The following is a 16,052-nucleotide window of genomic DNA, read 5'->3' as shown; positions in this document are numbered from 1 at the left end:
ATTAATAGACTTTATTTTTTAAAGCAATTTTAGGTTCACAGCAAAATGAGCAGAAGGTATGGATATTTCCCATTGAACTCCCACTAATTGTAATAGCTATGAAACGTTCCACTAAATAGAAAAACCATAATTTCTTTAAACATTTCTCTTGTCGAATATTAAGTTCCTTACATTGTATTAATATAAATAACTTTCTAAACATAATTTTGAACCTCCAATTATATCCTTAGGATAAGATGCCTAGGAGTTGAATTACTTAGATCAGGAGTATGAACATTTCAAGATGAATATTTGAAGAACATTTTAACATATATTGGCAAATTACCTCCTACAAAAGCTGCATCATTTATACTCACATTACAATGTATGAAGGCACCTATCTTGGTGCCGTCTCACTGGCATTGAGTATTATCTTTGTCAATTTTATGGATCAAAAACGGCATCATGCTGTTTCAATTTGAATTATTTTGATTACAAGAAAGAGTGAACGTTTTTCAAATGTTTATTAGTCATTTGTATTTTCTTCTGAGAATAATATGTCCTTTGCTCATTTTTCTATTATTAAGAATAACTATTTTGAAGTTAGTTAAAAGCAAAACAATAGTAGTCTAAAAATTATCTTAAATATCTTTTAAAAAACACATTTTTCAACTTTATCTAGAGTTCCCTCATAAGAATTCCATTTTTTAAACCAGTGTGTGAACACCCACGTCTAGGTCAGGCTAGCAATTACTGCCCTTCCAGCGATCAGGGATCAGAATTTTTATCATGCAGTAGGGATACAGGCACCCTTAAAATACTGACCATCCATAAGCCGTAACTCGCCCCACGTGGCCACCTTCCAAACCCCATAGCAGTGGATTTCAAAAAGCTGGAAGACTCTTGATACTATAAAGAATACCACATTACATTGATTTTAAAATGTACATTCCGCCGCCGCTGTCCCCCCCCACTCCACATTTGAACGTGTCTGAGATTAGGAGGGGTCTTGCAATAAATGTCTTAAAATTAGTGTTGGCCATTTTCTGACATTTTAACACCTCTGAAATGGAAGCATGTCTTACAATTAATGACAACTTAAAATCAAGAAGTACATAGATGCTATGAACAATAGAAAATAATCACCTTTACCTAGAGATAAAAATTCCATACCCTATATCAATTTTTTCTTAGGTCACTGAGCTTAATGAGTTTACAATAAGTACCAATAATAATCATATCTTATTCATCTCCATCTTCTTCCCCATAGGACTTGAGGTGACTTTTTTAAAAATGAAAGTTTAAAACAATAGTTGCAACATGTGGGGTGAGCGTGGAAGCAAAGGTTTTGAAAAAAGGCCCAGGGTGAAATGAGCACACAGGAATGTCTATCACGGTCCTCTACATTTCAGTGGGATGGGACCCACAGAAATGGATTTAAGCTCCCAGCAGTCAAAGCAAAGAGGAAGGCAAAGTTAATATTGTCTTTGCAAAACCCAAAATAGATACTGAGGAGAAGCAGAGCATTTTCTGATGCCAAATTTTTATAGAAATTCCTCCCGTGGTACCTTTATAAGGGGCGTGTTGGGTGATGCCATAGCGACACCAACATACTCAATGACAGACCCCCCCCAAAGACAGTCCTGTTTTTTACGTTTGTCTCTGTAGCACCGTTCCTGCAAGGCAGAGCCCCAGAACCAAAGAGCAGTTCAGAAAAGCCTTTCTACAAGGGGCCAAACATGCAGTCTGAGAATGCAGTTCTCTTGCTTATAGATGTACCCAAGGGCAAGATTTAAAATATGGAGACCAGGGTTTTCTAATGCGGGATGCAAAAAAAAATCCATTAGAGAGCAACACTTGTGCCTAGATTTACTTTTTCATGTTAAAAAACAAGAAAGGGACTTCACTGGTGGCGCAGTGGTTAAGAATCCACCTGCCAATGCAGGGGATATGGGTTCAAGCCCTGGTCTGGGAAGATCCCACATGCCGCAGAGCAACTAAGCCTGTGTGCCACAACTACAGAGCCTGAACTCTAGAGCCCGCATGCTGCAACTACTGACGCCCATGCTCTGCAACAAGAGAAGCCACCGCGCTGAGAAGCCTGCACAGCACAACGAAGAGTAGCCCCCGCTCGCCACAACTAGAGAAAGCCTGCGTGCAGCAATGAAGACCCAAGGCAGCCAAAAATAAATTTAAAAATTAAATTAAATTTAAAAATAAATAAAAAGAAAGAGTTAAAACCTACATTAAAAAAAAGGAAGGATTACTAACATCCAACTGTAATTTCTAAACTTGCCCTGGCACCCCATCTCTGTCAACATAAAGTCTACAAGGTTTTCCAAAGGAAGAAGGCAAATTGTTACAATAGAGAAAGGTGTCCTGGGTCCCCTGACATTTTCATTTACTTTCAGATTACTGCAGTAAAATACAATTCCCATGGGCCTCTATGAGTGCATTTGTGGGTTATATTACCCAGTTTTAACTGAACCAATGTTCACAAGATCAGCAGGTGGCTTAAATCATTTCCTGCAATGAAATAGGAAAGTAAAGATACTATAAGCTCAGACTAACACCAAAAAAGTGGCCGAGCTGACCCTTCTACTCTTTGTATAAGTTCTGCACCAGTCACATTATCAGGTGTGAACAATGATGGCCTCATTAGATTTGACAAGAAGACAGCTGAATCGAAAATGATCACAAAGAAGACTATTTTGAAATATGTGCTATTAGCATTAAACTTCACCTGGAGCATATATTGTACCTGGAGATATTAGCTAATGATGGCATCAAGCTATTGTAATTACCATGATACTTAAAAATGAAGCAGGGACTTCCTAGGTGGCGCAGTGGTTAAGAATCCACCTGCCAATGTAGGGGATACAGGTTCGAGCCCTGGTCTGGGAAGATCCCATATGCCGTGGAGCAACTAAGCCCGTGTGCTACAACTATTGAGCCTGTGTGCCGCAACTACTGAAGCCCACGCACCTAGAGCCTGTGCTCCACAACAAGAAAAGCCACCACAATGAGGAGCCTGAGCACCAAAATGAAGAGTAGCCCCCACAACTAGAGAAAGCCCATGTGCAGCAACGAAGACCCAATGCAGCCAATAAATAAATAAATATTTTTAAAAATGAAGCATCCAAAACATGTGACATTTTTTTCAGCAACATTTCAAGATGTGATACTCAATCCTATACTTCACAAAATACTGTTGCATGTAACAATAAATGTTTAGAAGCCTTTTCTGAGTTGCTACAATTGAACAGAGAAACACCAAAAGTCTCATACCATTGCAGAAACACCCGCTCTTCAAGTCACAGTATAACTGGCTGCTTTAACGTGTAGAAAAAAAAACTGATGTCAAACTAAAGTGCATTCCTTTGTCAGCAAATATATTTGGAAGACATACAGAAAACATTGCTGAAGACTGTAAGAAACAAGCATTAGAACAAATTATGCAGTGTGGGAGGTTTGCTATACACTTGGATGGAAGTACAGATATCTCTAACGTCTCAGTTTGAGGTGTTTGCTAGATTCTATTTCGATAATAAAACCCCCCTTTTTTTTCTGAGCCACTAAAGATGTTCCAATGAAGAAAGATTTTCCAAAGAAAGATGTTCCAAAGAAGATTGATTCTGCAAAGTGGATGATTTCTTTATTCAAGGATACATATATGGAAAAACTGTGTATCTGCCAATGAAGTGATTGCTTTGCTCTTGGACCCTGATCTCCCACCTTTTCAAAAAAATACCTCTCTGTCTTCTTTCCATGGCCCTTCCTCTACTGACTCTTTAAATGTTGTTTCCCAAGGTAACATCCTGGAAGATTGTAGGGTAAAGTAGATTAATTTAACCAGATCTCATATAAAGATAGGCAGATACAGGGAGGATTCTAATTGCTTTAATTACAGCTCTTCATTTTTCTACCCTTTAAAAACCTGATAGGATGGCTCAGGGTCAGTTATTTTCTGCAATTTGCAGGATTATCCTGAGGCACCTTTGCTGGCTAAGCAATTCCATCCACTTCCTTCTGAGTCTAGAAACTGTGAGGCCAGGCCATTGTCAGAAAATGCATATAGATTGGGCACCATGGATTTCAATTTGCAGATTACCTGACTAGGGCTGGACTGGTCCTAGCAATAAGGCAAGTTTAGTTCAAGGGCTTACCTATGTTCTCTCTGGGGCTGCATATACTGACTCCTGGAAAGACTGAGCATATTGAAGCTCTGTGAAGCAGCCAAGAGCTGTAACTGCAGGTAGGATCTGATACCATTCCCTAGAGTGTTACCTATTAGATCACCAGATTGTTTGGAAATGGGAAATCCGTGGTAGAGCATACTCTCTCCCTATTACAGTGATCAGAATATCTTTAAACTTAGTCTTAAAGACTAATATACACACAGAAACGTGCACATATCCTAAGTGTGCGACTTGGTGAACTTTCACAAGCTGAATACACATAGCATCCAGATCAAGTAACGAACCACTATCCCGACTTCTAACATCATAGATTAGTTTGCCTACTTTAAAAATATTTAATAGAAGAACTTCCCTGGTAGCTCAGTGGTTAAGAATCCACCTGCCAATGCAGGGGACAGGGGTTCGATCCCTGGGCTGGGAAGATCCCACATGCCACAGAGCACATAAGCCCGTGCGCCACGGCTACTGAACCTGCGCTCTAGAGCCCGCGAGCCACAACTATTGAGCCCACACACCGCAACTACTGAAGGCCACGTGCCTAGAGCCCATGCTCTGCAACAGAAGTCAATGCAATGAGAAGCCTGCGCACCGCAACAAAGAGCAGCCCCCGCTCCCCGCAACTAGAGAAAGCTCACACGCAGCAACAAAGACCCAACGCAACCAAGAAATACATAAATAAAATTTTTAAAAAATATTTAATAAAAATGGAATCGTGTAGTATATATTCTTTCATGTCTGGCTTCTTTCATTCAATGTTATGTTTGTGAGAGGCATCCCTATTTTTGCAGGTGGTTTTAGATTCTTCGTTCTCATTGCTGGGTAGCATAACGTATGAATAGACTATGCTTTATTTATTCTACTTCTGCTGGGCATTTGGGTAGTTTCTACTTTGGGGTTATTATGAATAATGCTGCTAAGAACATCCTAATACTAGTCTTTGGTGGCCATATGTACAAATTTCCTAGGAGTAGAAGTGCTGGGTCAAATGTTTTTATTTTGAATTTCTAAATTTACTACAAAGAGCTTAGACATCTGATCTGTTTCCACTCCTAGTCCTGGAACCAGAAACTGTGACATGGCAGAGCTAAATACAGCACTTCTCAAAGTGCATCCAAACACATCTTGTTTCTGAATCACCTGGGAGCTTGAGCAGGTGGTTCTCCGCTCACTTATGTGGGAGAGCTGTGTGTAGTGGCAACAAGAGGCTTTAGAAGTCAGACTAACCGAATTTTAAATCCCAGCTTTATGAGTTAGTGTTTGATCTTTGGGGAATTACTTAATGCTTGGTTTCCTTATTGACAATGTAGGGAATCATCATTCTTACTTCACAGGTCTGCAGCCTGGTTAACCGAGATAACCCATGTAAAGCAGCCGGCGCAGCGCCTAACACAGTGTGCATCATAAGCAGTTGTTCCATCCCCTCATTTGCCGACGGAGGAAAATAAGTGAGTGAGACCTCTAGCCCTGAAGTCACTATAGAACAATGACCTTATAACTAAATAATGTGGAGGTGCGAAACAATTTAGTATTATGCAACTGTGCCTACAATCTCAGGCCCACTAGAGATGCAGCGCAGAAGCCCGTGAGTCCCAGGAGCAAGCTTTTGATGACATCTGGTTGCCAGTGGCCTGTACACATCATTCATCATCAACATCAGGTTCAATGTGCGTGAACTACTGAGTGGAAAACAAAAATCACCAAGTCAAAGACTTTGGGGGGAGGAAGGAGATGATGTGAAAATGAATCCTGCTCCACAGGCTGGCTCCGTACATCATCACACAGGCGCACTACCAGGGCTTGCTGCTTTACTTTCTAATCACTGTATTTTCAAGTGTGCCTTCAAGCTTGTTGAGTGTTCAACTGTCTCTTTATCCCCAGGCGGGGTCAGCCTCCCCCACCTCCCCAGCCTCCCACACAATCTGGTTCATGCTGGGATAGAGAGGAAGGTAGGAATGGTCTGAGGCCAGCAACGCGTAATCAGATCCTAGCAAGGTAGAGGCTATTACCTGGGAGATTATTGGAAGAAAATAGGCCTAGCTTGCAATGACTTAGTTTGTTCCTACCTTCCTTGCTTTCTCCTTTACATCCTGCCTTCAGTGATCAGATGGAATAAATCTTTCTACATTTATTTCACTAAGGGGCACTGAGAAGCTTTGTGTGGGCACCAGCAAAAGATGCAGGAGTCGCAGGACTATAGCCTGACCCACTGTTGGACTTGAACCCCAAATACGATTCTTAGATGGGCAGCATTGGTTAAAGAAGGCCCCTGGAGTTCAATGCCATCCTGCTATGCCTCAAAGAAAACCCAGTATTTTGAACTTCAGTATTATGAAATAGATAAATTAGGAGGCTATTGTTCACATTAAAAAGAGATTCAACACAGGTTTCTTTTAACAATGACTAGAACATTCAACACATGATTCAGAATACCTCCAATCTTTCTGAAGAAGCATCTGAAGAATAAAGCGGAAGACAACAAAAGTGGTTTGTACGACATTAATATAAAGTTCCAAAGTATTTTGTGAACATTTGTTATGCATATTTTGCCAGTGTATCTTGCCATAAGATCATTCAACTTGTTTTTACTCTAAATGGATAAAACCAAAGGAAAGTGAGGAGTGGGGTAGCGCTGACTTTTGATATGAGCATCAGGTCCAACAGAGCACACTGTGGGGAACCACATTCTACAGCTATGGAAGCTAGAATCACAGTCTTAGAACTGGAAAAGATCAGCTATCCAACCCATAGTGGATGACAGAATTGAGGTCCAGAGAGGAGAAGTGATTTGCTTAAGCCCACACGATAATTAATGCCATAGCAAAACGGATGCTGGAATGAGATTGTGGGTTCCAGCAAGGAGAGATTAAGCTGCAGCTTACTTGTCTTGCCAGCATCCAGCCTTTTTGCTGTGGGCCAGTCTGATTCCCCTGGGGCTACAGATCTGGATCTGTCTTGATTTGAGGGGCTGGTGTGGAGCCCTAGAGGCCATAAAGAAACAGGTCCATTTCCACTCATCAATATTGCATCTCTCATCAGGAATCACTCAGCCTTTTGACCTTCCCCTACCGCCCCACCCCAGCCTGGAGGTCTGTGGAGAGGAATTACCCTGGGGTTGCACCCAACTTCCTAAACAGCTTAATCCTAAACAGGAATAAAGAAGATGTGGCACATGTATACAATTGAATATTACTAGCCATAAAAAGGAATGAAATTGAGTTATTTGTAGTGAGGTGGATGGACCTAGAGTCTGTCATACAGAGTGAAGTCAGAAAGAGAAAAACAAATACCATATGCTAACTCACATACATGGAATCTAAAAAAATGGTACTGATGAACCCAGTGACAGGGCAAGAATAAAGATGCAGATGCAGAGAATGGACTTGAGGATATGGGGTGGGGGGCGAAGGGGAAGCTGGGATGAAGTGAGAGAGTAACATTGACATATATACACTACCAAATGTAAATAGAGAGCTAGTGGGAAGCCGCTGCATAACACAGGGCGATCAACTCAATGATGGGTGATGGCTGAGAGGGGTGGGATAGGGAGGGTGGGAAGGAGTCGCGGGAGGGAGGGGATATGGGGATATATGTGTAAATACAGATGATTCACTTTGTTGTACAGCAGAAACTGGCATAACAGTGTAAAGTAATTATACTCCAATTAAGAGCTTAAAAAAAAAAAAAAAAAGGAATGGGCCAGCCAGAAGCTCTGGCATCCTGGACGGATGGAAGGAAAGAAGGATGAAGGGAAGTATGGAAGTAAAAAAAGAAGAGGAAAAAAAAAAAAAAAAAAAAAGAAGAGGAGAGAAAAGCTAGCCTCTCTCAATCTTAAACCCTGATTTATCCACCTTTGGGTCCTAGACACTCTATATGCTTCTTCTCTCATTCAAGCTTCTACTTCCCCACCTCCTAAATGCTCTTCAACTTATCTGGCCTGTGCTTTTACCACTTCACTGAAATATCAGGATTGACCTCTTCTTCCTAAATCCAAAGGAGACTTTCCCTTATTATCTCGTGTGATCTCTCTGCTGCATTGGATTCTATCGCATATTCCCTCCACAGAACTTCCCCTGCCCTTGGTAACCTTCATCTCCCAGATATTTGAGATATCTGCCCTCTTTTCATGATCCTCCCCATTGGCTTTTTTTTTTTCCTGAAGAACTTTTATTGAGATACAGTTAACAGACAATAAACTGCATGTGTACAGTGTACAATTTGGTATTTTTTTTCTTATTGGTAATATATATATGGCAATCCCAATCTCTCAATTCATTCCCCCCCCCCCCAACCCTCTCCGCTTTCCCCACTTGGTCCTATTGGCTCTTTAAATGGTGTTCCTCGGGGTTCCATCCTGTAAAGATTCTGGGATAAAGCAGATTAATTTAAGCAGATTTCATGTAGAGACAGGAAGATATAAGGAGCCTTCTAATAGCTTTAATTACAGCCCTTCTATTTTACTCCTTCTAAGAACCTGATAGGATGGCTCAGGGTCAGTTATTTTCTAGAATTACCCCATAGTGGATTATCCTGGGGCAGTCTTGCTAGTTAACCATTTCCATCCACTTCTTTCATCAGTCCAGAAACTGATTCAATTTCACTCCCATCAATTTCACTACCTCAATTTCACTTTCATCTCCTCCATACTGATGTCTCCCAGATGGAGGTCTCCAGCTCAAAAGTCTCTTCTGAGTTCCAAAACCAAACATTAACTAGACACCTTCAAATAGAAGTCCCTATGGTATCCCCAACATAATTCTCACAAACTGCTATTCCTGGATCTCCCATCTCCCGGGTGGCACCCACTCACTGCAGCCAGAAAACTAAATGGTCCTGATACTGCCCCGCCCTCAGCCTCAATTACAAATCCTGGCACATTTACCTCCTTAACGTCTCCCACATCCATCCAGTACGCTCCTTCTCCACTATCCCACCCCTAACTTCAAACTTATTAATTCTCATGTAGATTACTGCAATAGCCTCCTAACAAAAACAGAATAGTAGAGCAGAGAAAATGAGTGTAAAATATGAAGTAAAGAGAAGGTGATTTTTTTAGTGATGAGTGCATGTGTGTACTCTGCAATGTGAGAAGTATTCATCACTGTAGGTTCTCAGAGCTCAACCTCCACAGGCCTGGGCAGGTGTCTGAGCTCCCTCTAAAGCCACATGCCGCTAGTAAGCATGTGAAATTGGCTAGTCTGAACTGAGATGTATTGTAAGTGTAATAGACACATCAGATTTCAGACTTGGTATGAAGAAAAGAATATAAAATACCTCATTCATCATTTTATATTGATTACGTGTGAAATTATAATATTTGAGATACAGATTAAATGTATTATTGAAATTAATTTCACCTTTTTAAAAAACTTTTGCAATTGTGGCTACTAGAAAAATTTAAATTACCTCGTATTTCCACTGGACAGCGCTACTCTAGCAGCTGGAGTGTGCCACTCACAGTTGAGGGCTTAAGATCCCCTCAAAAACAGACTGATCCTTTCCATGTCCAAAAATGTTTTGGGATCAGCAAGCTGCATCTTTTCTTCAAATGCATGTAACTGTCTTAACTTGGGGATCAGGTTAATGGAGTACTCCCCGCTGTGATGTACTTCTGCTCAATGGATAAAATACAGCTTAAAAGCTGTAGAAAGCCCAATATATTAAAGCCAAACTTACAAAAAATCCCTCTTAAGGGATTTCAGCATCCTGGCATGCTTCCACCTACCAAACTACTGCCTCCTGTTAAATGAAAACGATCTTCAAGGGCAGGTGCTCTGGATTACTTCTTTTATTTTTCTCCACAGCACCTGGTGCATTGCTGTGCATGGAAGTTTCTAAGCAGCTGGCTAACTGGGAATCGTGTTGGCCAGGGACTGAGGTTTCTCTCAGTTACCTTCTACAGCCCTACGTCACTGAATGCTTTAAATCCCCTTCACTGCCGGAACAAAGACACACCCTTTCCATTTCTATATGCTCAAATACCAAAATAAAGAGCAGACCTATCTTCTTATATTTAATTTACGTTATTTTCTTCCATAAGGAGTTTAGCCTTAGGAAAATTGGGGAGGGGGGCTGGAGGGATAGTGAAAGAATAAACTTAAAAGCATGGGAGAAACTAATTCATTGATCCCATGTTCAATATGCCTATTATCAATCTGCAAGAAATGGATGTTGCACTTGGACTGAGACCAGCAGGAAGATGTCTAATAATAACCTTGGGCAGAATTCCAGTCGACCACAGTAAATGCCCAAGGAAGCTCATGGTTATTTTCACTGACATAGCACAGTAAGTATCTCGCTTTTAAAATGTATGTTGCCTGAGTAGCTAAATAGATGGTGAGGCTAGCAAAGGAAGCCAAAGATGTCTCTGGAAATCTGGTCATCTTTTTGAGCACTAGCCGGTGAGCGCCCTACCTCCCAACTGACATAATGCACCTTCTGCAAGACAGCAGTCCCTTGGCACTGCTCCACCTTGAAGTAAAGCCCAAAATGAACTCCTGCTAACGTGGCATATCAAACCAGCCCTTTTTTTTTATTTCCAAGGCCTTCTCAGTTGACCTGTGGAACATCCATCTTCATGGAAGTGAGTACCACAGGCTAGAATTACAACTTCCTTGTGACAGCAGAAAGCACTCCTAGAAGAACCTGACCAAGGTCGTTAACCAAATACTTAAGGAGACAGCTTTCAGGGTGGCTGGGTCTTGTTACAAAGGGTATTATGGAACACCTACTGGACCCAGAGGATTTGCCTAGAGGCATCACCTGAGGGTTGGGAACTTATGAGGACACAGTCCTTGCCCACAAGGAGTCCCCATCCCTTATCCCAAAGAGGGCTATTATACCATATCACCCAAGGCCACTTCGTTTCTCTTTATAAGTCACATAGCATCATGTTCAAGCAAGAAAATAACAGAGTGAAAAATCAGTTAAGGACCAAGAATAAACACTGTAACAATGGAAAGAAGAATTCTCAGAAACATCTCAAACCCAACCCACCACAGTTAAGAAGTAAGGGTAATGAGATTACATTCCTAAGACATAAGTTCTATCATAAAACCTAGGTAATTTTCTATTTCTTTTCTAACTTCTTTATCAGTGTTATTTAATTCTACTTACTCTTTCTTATATTTTCTTCCAACAACAACAACAAAAAAAGGCAGGTGGAAAACCTACAGGTATACCTCCAGAAAAGCTCCCCCTTGAACATGACTCCACTGTCTCCTCAATATCCTTATCAATTTGCTGCTTACAAGGGTCTAAAGTATAGATCGCTTTAAAGTCCTATGTATTTAGGTATGCCAGCTTCCCACTCCCTTTCCTTAAAGGGCTATGCCAGGCTCTGAATTAGACACCCGGGATACAGTGAAGACAAGACAGGTTTCTACTCAACAACCCACTGGCAAACATGGACTCGCTGTCAAGCAGTTCACCACTCTCTCTTTTCTGCCCCCACTGCACCTGGGAACACACCCCTTCGCAGGCCGTGTCCTTATCAATCTGTATGAAAGCAATCTGTCTGTGTGCCAGTCTCTTTTAGAATTTCTAGATCACAAGGTACCACAGGGCTCAGAGCTCAGCACGTAGTAGGTATTCAATCAATGCGGGCAGAGCTAACCCAGATCACAACAAACAACCTTCATTGTAAATAATATATAGACAAACACATGTAGACAAGAACACTTGTACACACCTTCTCAAGTTCCAGGCTAAATCAAGAGCACAGTTCCTTACAAAAAGGGCATTTTAGGACTTCCCTGGTGGCGCAGTGGTTAAGAATCCACCTGCCAATGCAGAGGACACGGGTTCAATCCCTGGGCGGAGAAGATCCCACATGCCGTGGAGCAACAAAACCTGTACACCACAACTACTACTGAGCCTGTGCTCTAGAGCCCTCAAGCCACAACTACTGAGCCCATGTGCTGCAACTACTGAAGGCTGTGTGCCTAGAGCCTGTGCTCGGAAACAAGAGCAGCCACCACAATGAGGAGCCTGCACACCACAATGAAAAGTAGCCCCTGCTCTCCGCAACTAGACAAAGCCCGCGCAGCAGCGAAGACCCAACGCAGCCAAAAAAAAAAAGCCATTTTACAAAAAATGCTGAGATTTATTTGTATTTACAGACAGTGACATTCAGTGACATAAAGTCACATTCCAGGACTTGCAGTAAACCTTTATGGCCCTTTATTTACCCAGAAATTTCCTTTTCCGTATCTCCAGGTAAAGGTAGAGTGAGTTTGGGGAACCAGTGTGTGCCTCAGCTAATATAATCACAACCACTCTGGTAATTGCTACTTTTTTTAAGATTATATTTTGTTATTGAGTCCTGTTTCCTCTAAACTTTATGAATTGAGGTTTGGTAACACATGGGGGAAGAAGCCCGCCCTCTGAGGAGGAATCTCTCAAGTCTTCCATGCACTTTCCAAAGTTAGTTAAGCAACTCAGTAGCCATAGTATGAGGGACCCACGATTGACTTGGGGCGATACGTTTGGGTACTGGGAGAAACACAGAATTTATATAATTTGAAATATGAAGGTATTAGCAAAGCTAAACCTCAACAGAAACTACTAAAAACATAAAAAGAAATGCTAATTTCATATTTTCACTTGCCACTCTCTTCATCAACAAACTGTTATTAATATGTGCCTTCATTATTAAATTAAGTATAAATCTAAATTTAGAATATACCCCCCCACAATGATCAAATTTTGCTGATAAAAGATGCTCCAAAAACTTAGTGGTTTATAACTTGGTTGCAGCTCCTATTTAAACAGAGCCAATTTTCAATAGACCACAATAATGATGGACAACATGGGGAACTTTCATCAAAGGTAGATCAAAGCAATCACCTTAACAGTTCAACTTCTGTACATCCTTCTCACACAGACACACATGCTTTAAGCTAGAACTTCCAAAACAGATAGGAAAAGAAGGTATCTCACTTAAGGGTGTGTTATAGGAGAAAGATCCTCCACTCTGCAGGTATAGAGCTCTGGGTTCAAATCTCAGCTCTACAGCCCTTCAAAGCCACGTGACTTTGGGGAAGTTGCTTACCCTCTCTGAAACCCAGTTTCCTCTTTTCTAAACCGGCGGGGAGGTGGAGGTGTAACATTGCCAGCTTTGCATGGTTCCTGTGAGTTAACCTCCAGGATGAGCTGTCACAAGTCAAAGTGGAAAGTACTTGAACTTTCTTCCTTCCCTTGATTTCCCCTGCCTACCCTCTCAGGCAGAAGCAACCAAGGAGCAGAATAGCTAAAAGGCAAAAAGGGAAGGAAAAGAAGTGGGCACGAGAGATTGAAATGATACACAAACTGGAACGGGATGCCCCCTCTCTGTCTCCCCTGCCCTTGACCTGTCAGGAAGGTGTGTGATGCAAATTTGAACATTGAGTTTAACTGTAAAAAATATATTCTGGGTGATCTCGTAACAAGTTTTAATGGTCAGTTTGTTGTTGTTGTTTTGCAGTGCTTAGCCAAGAGTTGTTTAGTGGCTCAAAGGAATTCTTTGATATCAAACTGCCCTAAGAAAATATATCTTAAAAAATACAGACTCAGTGAACAAAAGCCCTTGGTGCTTTAATGTAACTTTTGTTTTCATGTTTTAGAAAATAGTCCTAAGTCTCCCTTTGAACCCTTATTAACCCTTATGAAGAAATAACAGTTACATGATGAACTGGCCTTAGAATCTGTGAGCCCTCATTTTGGGAGGTCATAGAAAATGCTACATCACAAAATTCCTTTTTAAAAAAACCTCATCCCAGGGTCAAACTCCACAGCCAATCAAAATATCGCACCTTTTAACTCGGGGGAAATCTCTAGAGAGAGAGGACGGCTCTAACTAGTATGTTGCTTGGATTTGAGGGTCCAAAGAGAGGTCTCCCCAAGTCCCCCAAGACTTCAGGCCGCGGAAAACCCACCACCCATTTGGTGTTTTTGATTCCTCGAGGATACACGCTGAGGTGGTTGAGAAGCACCTTCCACATTTACTTAAGGAATCATGAACAGTGGCAGAGAAGCTGATGAAATCTGGGATACCAGTAACTGAGATGCAAGGAAGCTCTGAGAGCCCCGTTTCCACACTTTCATTACGAAAGGCATGCAGCCCCTTTCCAAGTAAATGTAGCTGCCCCAGGTCCCCACTACCTGAAGAGAAACCCTCACAGCACGCTCCGGAAATGTTTACGATTCATTTAAGATACACATTATTTCTAAACACATCACTGAGGGACCCTTTTACTTATTTATTTTGAAATTTTCAAACGAATGGGGAAGTTTGACTTCCATGTCGTTTTCATTTTTCCAAAACTAACATTAGGCACCAAAATTAGTTGAGGACCGAACCATTCCCTAGCTAAAATTTAGAACTTAAGAACGGACTCTTCCCAAGCTTTGTGAAGAGAATACCATTTTTAAATTGTACCGGAGGATCTTTATCTTTAGATGAGAATACACCTAAAAGAAAAAGCCCATCCCCTCCTCCCAAGGCACAAAAACACAGCATAGCCCAAGCAACCCGTTTCCTACCCAGCCAATACAATAATGCTTTGTAAGCTGAGAGCAGCGCCCGGTATAGAAGCTAACTATAAACAGCTGAGAAGGATTAGGCGGTAGCTCCATTCTCATTTACATGAAAATCCTCTAAGCATCGCTTTCCTCGCTGGCTGCGGGAGCATAAGGAACTCTTTTGTGCCATAGCCACGCATACATTTGCATCCTTTGTCTTTACTTACCAGTCGAGGCTGTGGGCATGTGTGCTCTATTTCCTCCATGGTTTCTGAGGGAGGTTCATTGGAAAGGGATTTTGGGATACCTGTTTCTGACTCAGCATCAATGGTAAGTACTGGCATGGCCAGTGAATGCTCCCTCCAGCTCTACACCCTCTGAGAGTCTCCTCCCCGGCAGAGAATGTTTTCTTTGTCACGTATTTTTCTCTTCCCCACCCAACCCCCTTCTTCGCCCCTTCTTTCGGTCTTCCCGGGGGAAGTAAAGAGGTTATCCCCCAAACCCTCCCCCCAACCCGCCCCTTTCCTTCCCCAAGAAGCTAAGAGGCAAGGCCTCAGTTTATCACTATAACAACCAGACGGCTCTAGAGCGGCGGGTGCGGGATACAGTACCTCATTTGCATGGAGCGCGCTGGTTGGCTACTGTCATCATAGTACCACTCCGCCGGGGAGCGGCCGGGCCCCATTGGCTGGCCGGCCGTGCCCACGGGGCCCGAACTTGCTGCTTTTGTTTCTTCTATTTAATTCAGTTGCAAAGGTCTCGGTCCATTCTGGGCTAGGGACCCCGGCTGCACTACCCAGATAAGAAAAAACCGCGTCCTGAGGTGCCCAGGCCGCCGCGAGACAGAACATAGCAGACCACCACTAAAAAAGACCAAGTCCCTGACGAGTGTTCGATGTGCTGTGGTCAGAATTTTGCCAAATAGTAGTCACCCTGAAGGGAGTTTTGAGCCCAAACTCCCTGTGCCCACAATTGCCAGCTGGTCTCGGAGGGCCTCTCACGGCATTCGCTGCGAGCACCTGAGTGTTCACCCCCTTGGCAGCAACAAGAGCCCTGGCAGATCCCCCGAGGCCTGGTGTAGCCCTGGCGCTTACCCCTGGGGCTGCCCTGAGAGGAACTTTGAAGGAAGTAGATTGTCTTCGAAAATCTGCCCCCCACCTCTGAATGCCCTCCCCAATTACTTCCTCCCTCAGCCACTCCTCCCCATTCTGAGTTTCCTCAATGAGGTCTTGCTGTTGTCTGCCTTTCAATATACTGTTCCTTGCGCTGGTCTATTATTCCTTTGCTCCCATTTTCTAAGCACCCTGCTCTCAGCCAAATGCTCATGGCAATCACAGAAACATCCCAGATGAGGTATTAAAGATGATGTGCCTCAAT

At 42.4% G+C, this 16,052-nt stretch overlaps 1 protein-coding gene across 1 annotated transcript in view; it reads right to left on the bottom strand.

Moving 5' to 3' along the window:
* PCYT1B (phosphate cytidylyltransferase 1B, choline) overlaps positions 1-15,019 on the bottom strand; it is a 120,239-nt gene extending 105,220 nt beyond the window's left edge. The window contains exon 1 of the mRNA XM_057719261.1: positions 14,903-15,019. Within this exon, the coding sequence (XP_057575244.1) occupies positions 14,903-15,019 (117 nt within the window). The remainder of the gene's footprint in view (positions 1-14,902) is intronic.
* Positions 15,020-16,052: the final 1,033 nt, after the last annotated feature.

Source organism: Hippopotamus amphibius, chromosome X (genome assembly GCF_030028045.1).
Source record: "Hippopotamus amphibius kiboko isolate mHipAmp2 chromosome X, mHipAmp2.hap2, whole genome shotgun sequence".
NCBI lineage: Eukaryota > Metazoa > Chordata > Mammalia > Artiodactyla > Hippopotamidae > Hippopotamus > Hippopotamus amphibius.
Note: the sequence above shows the minus strand (reverse complement) of the source record. Positions and strands in the feature narration are given on the sequence as shown.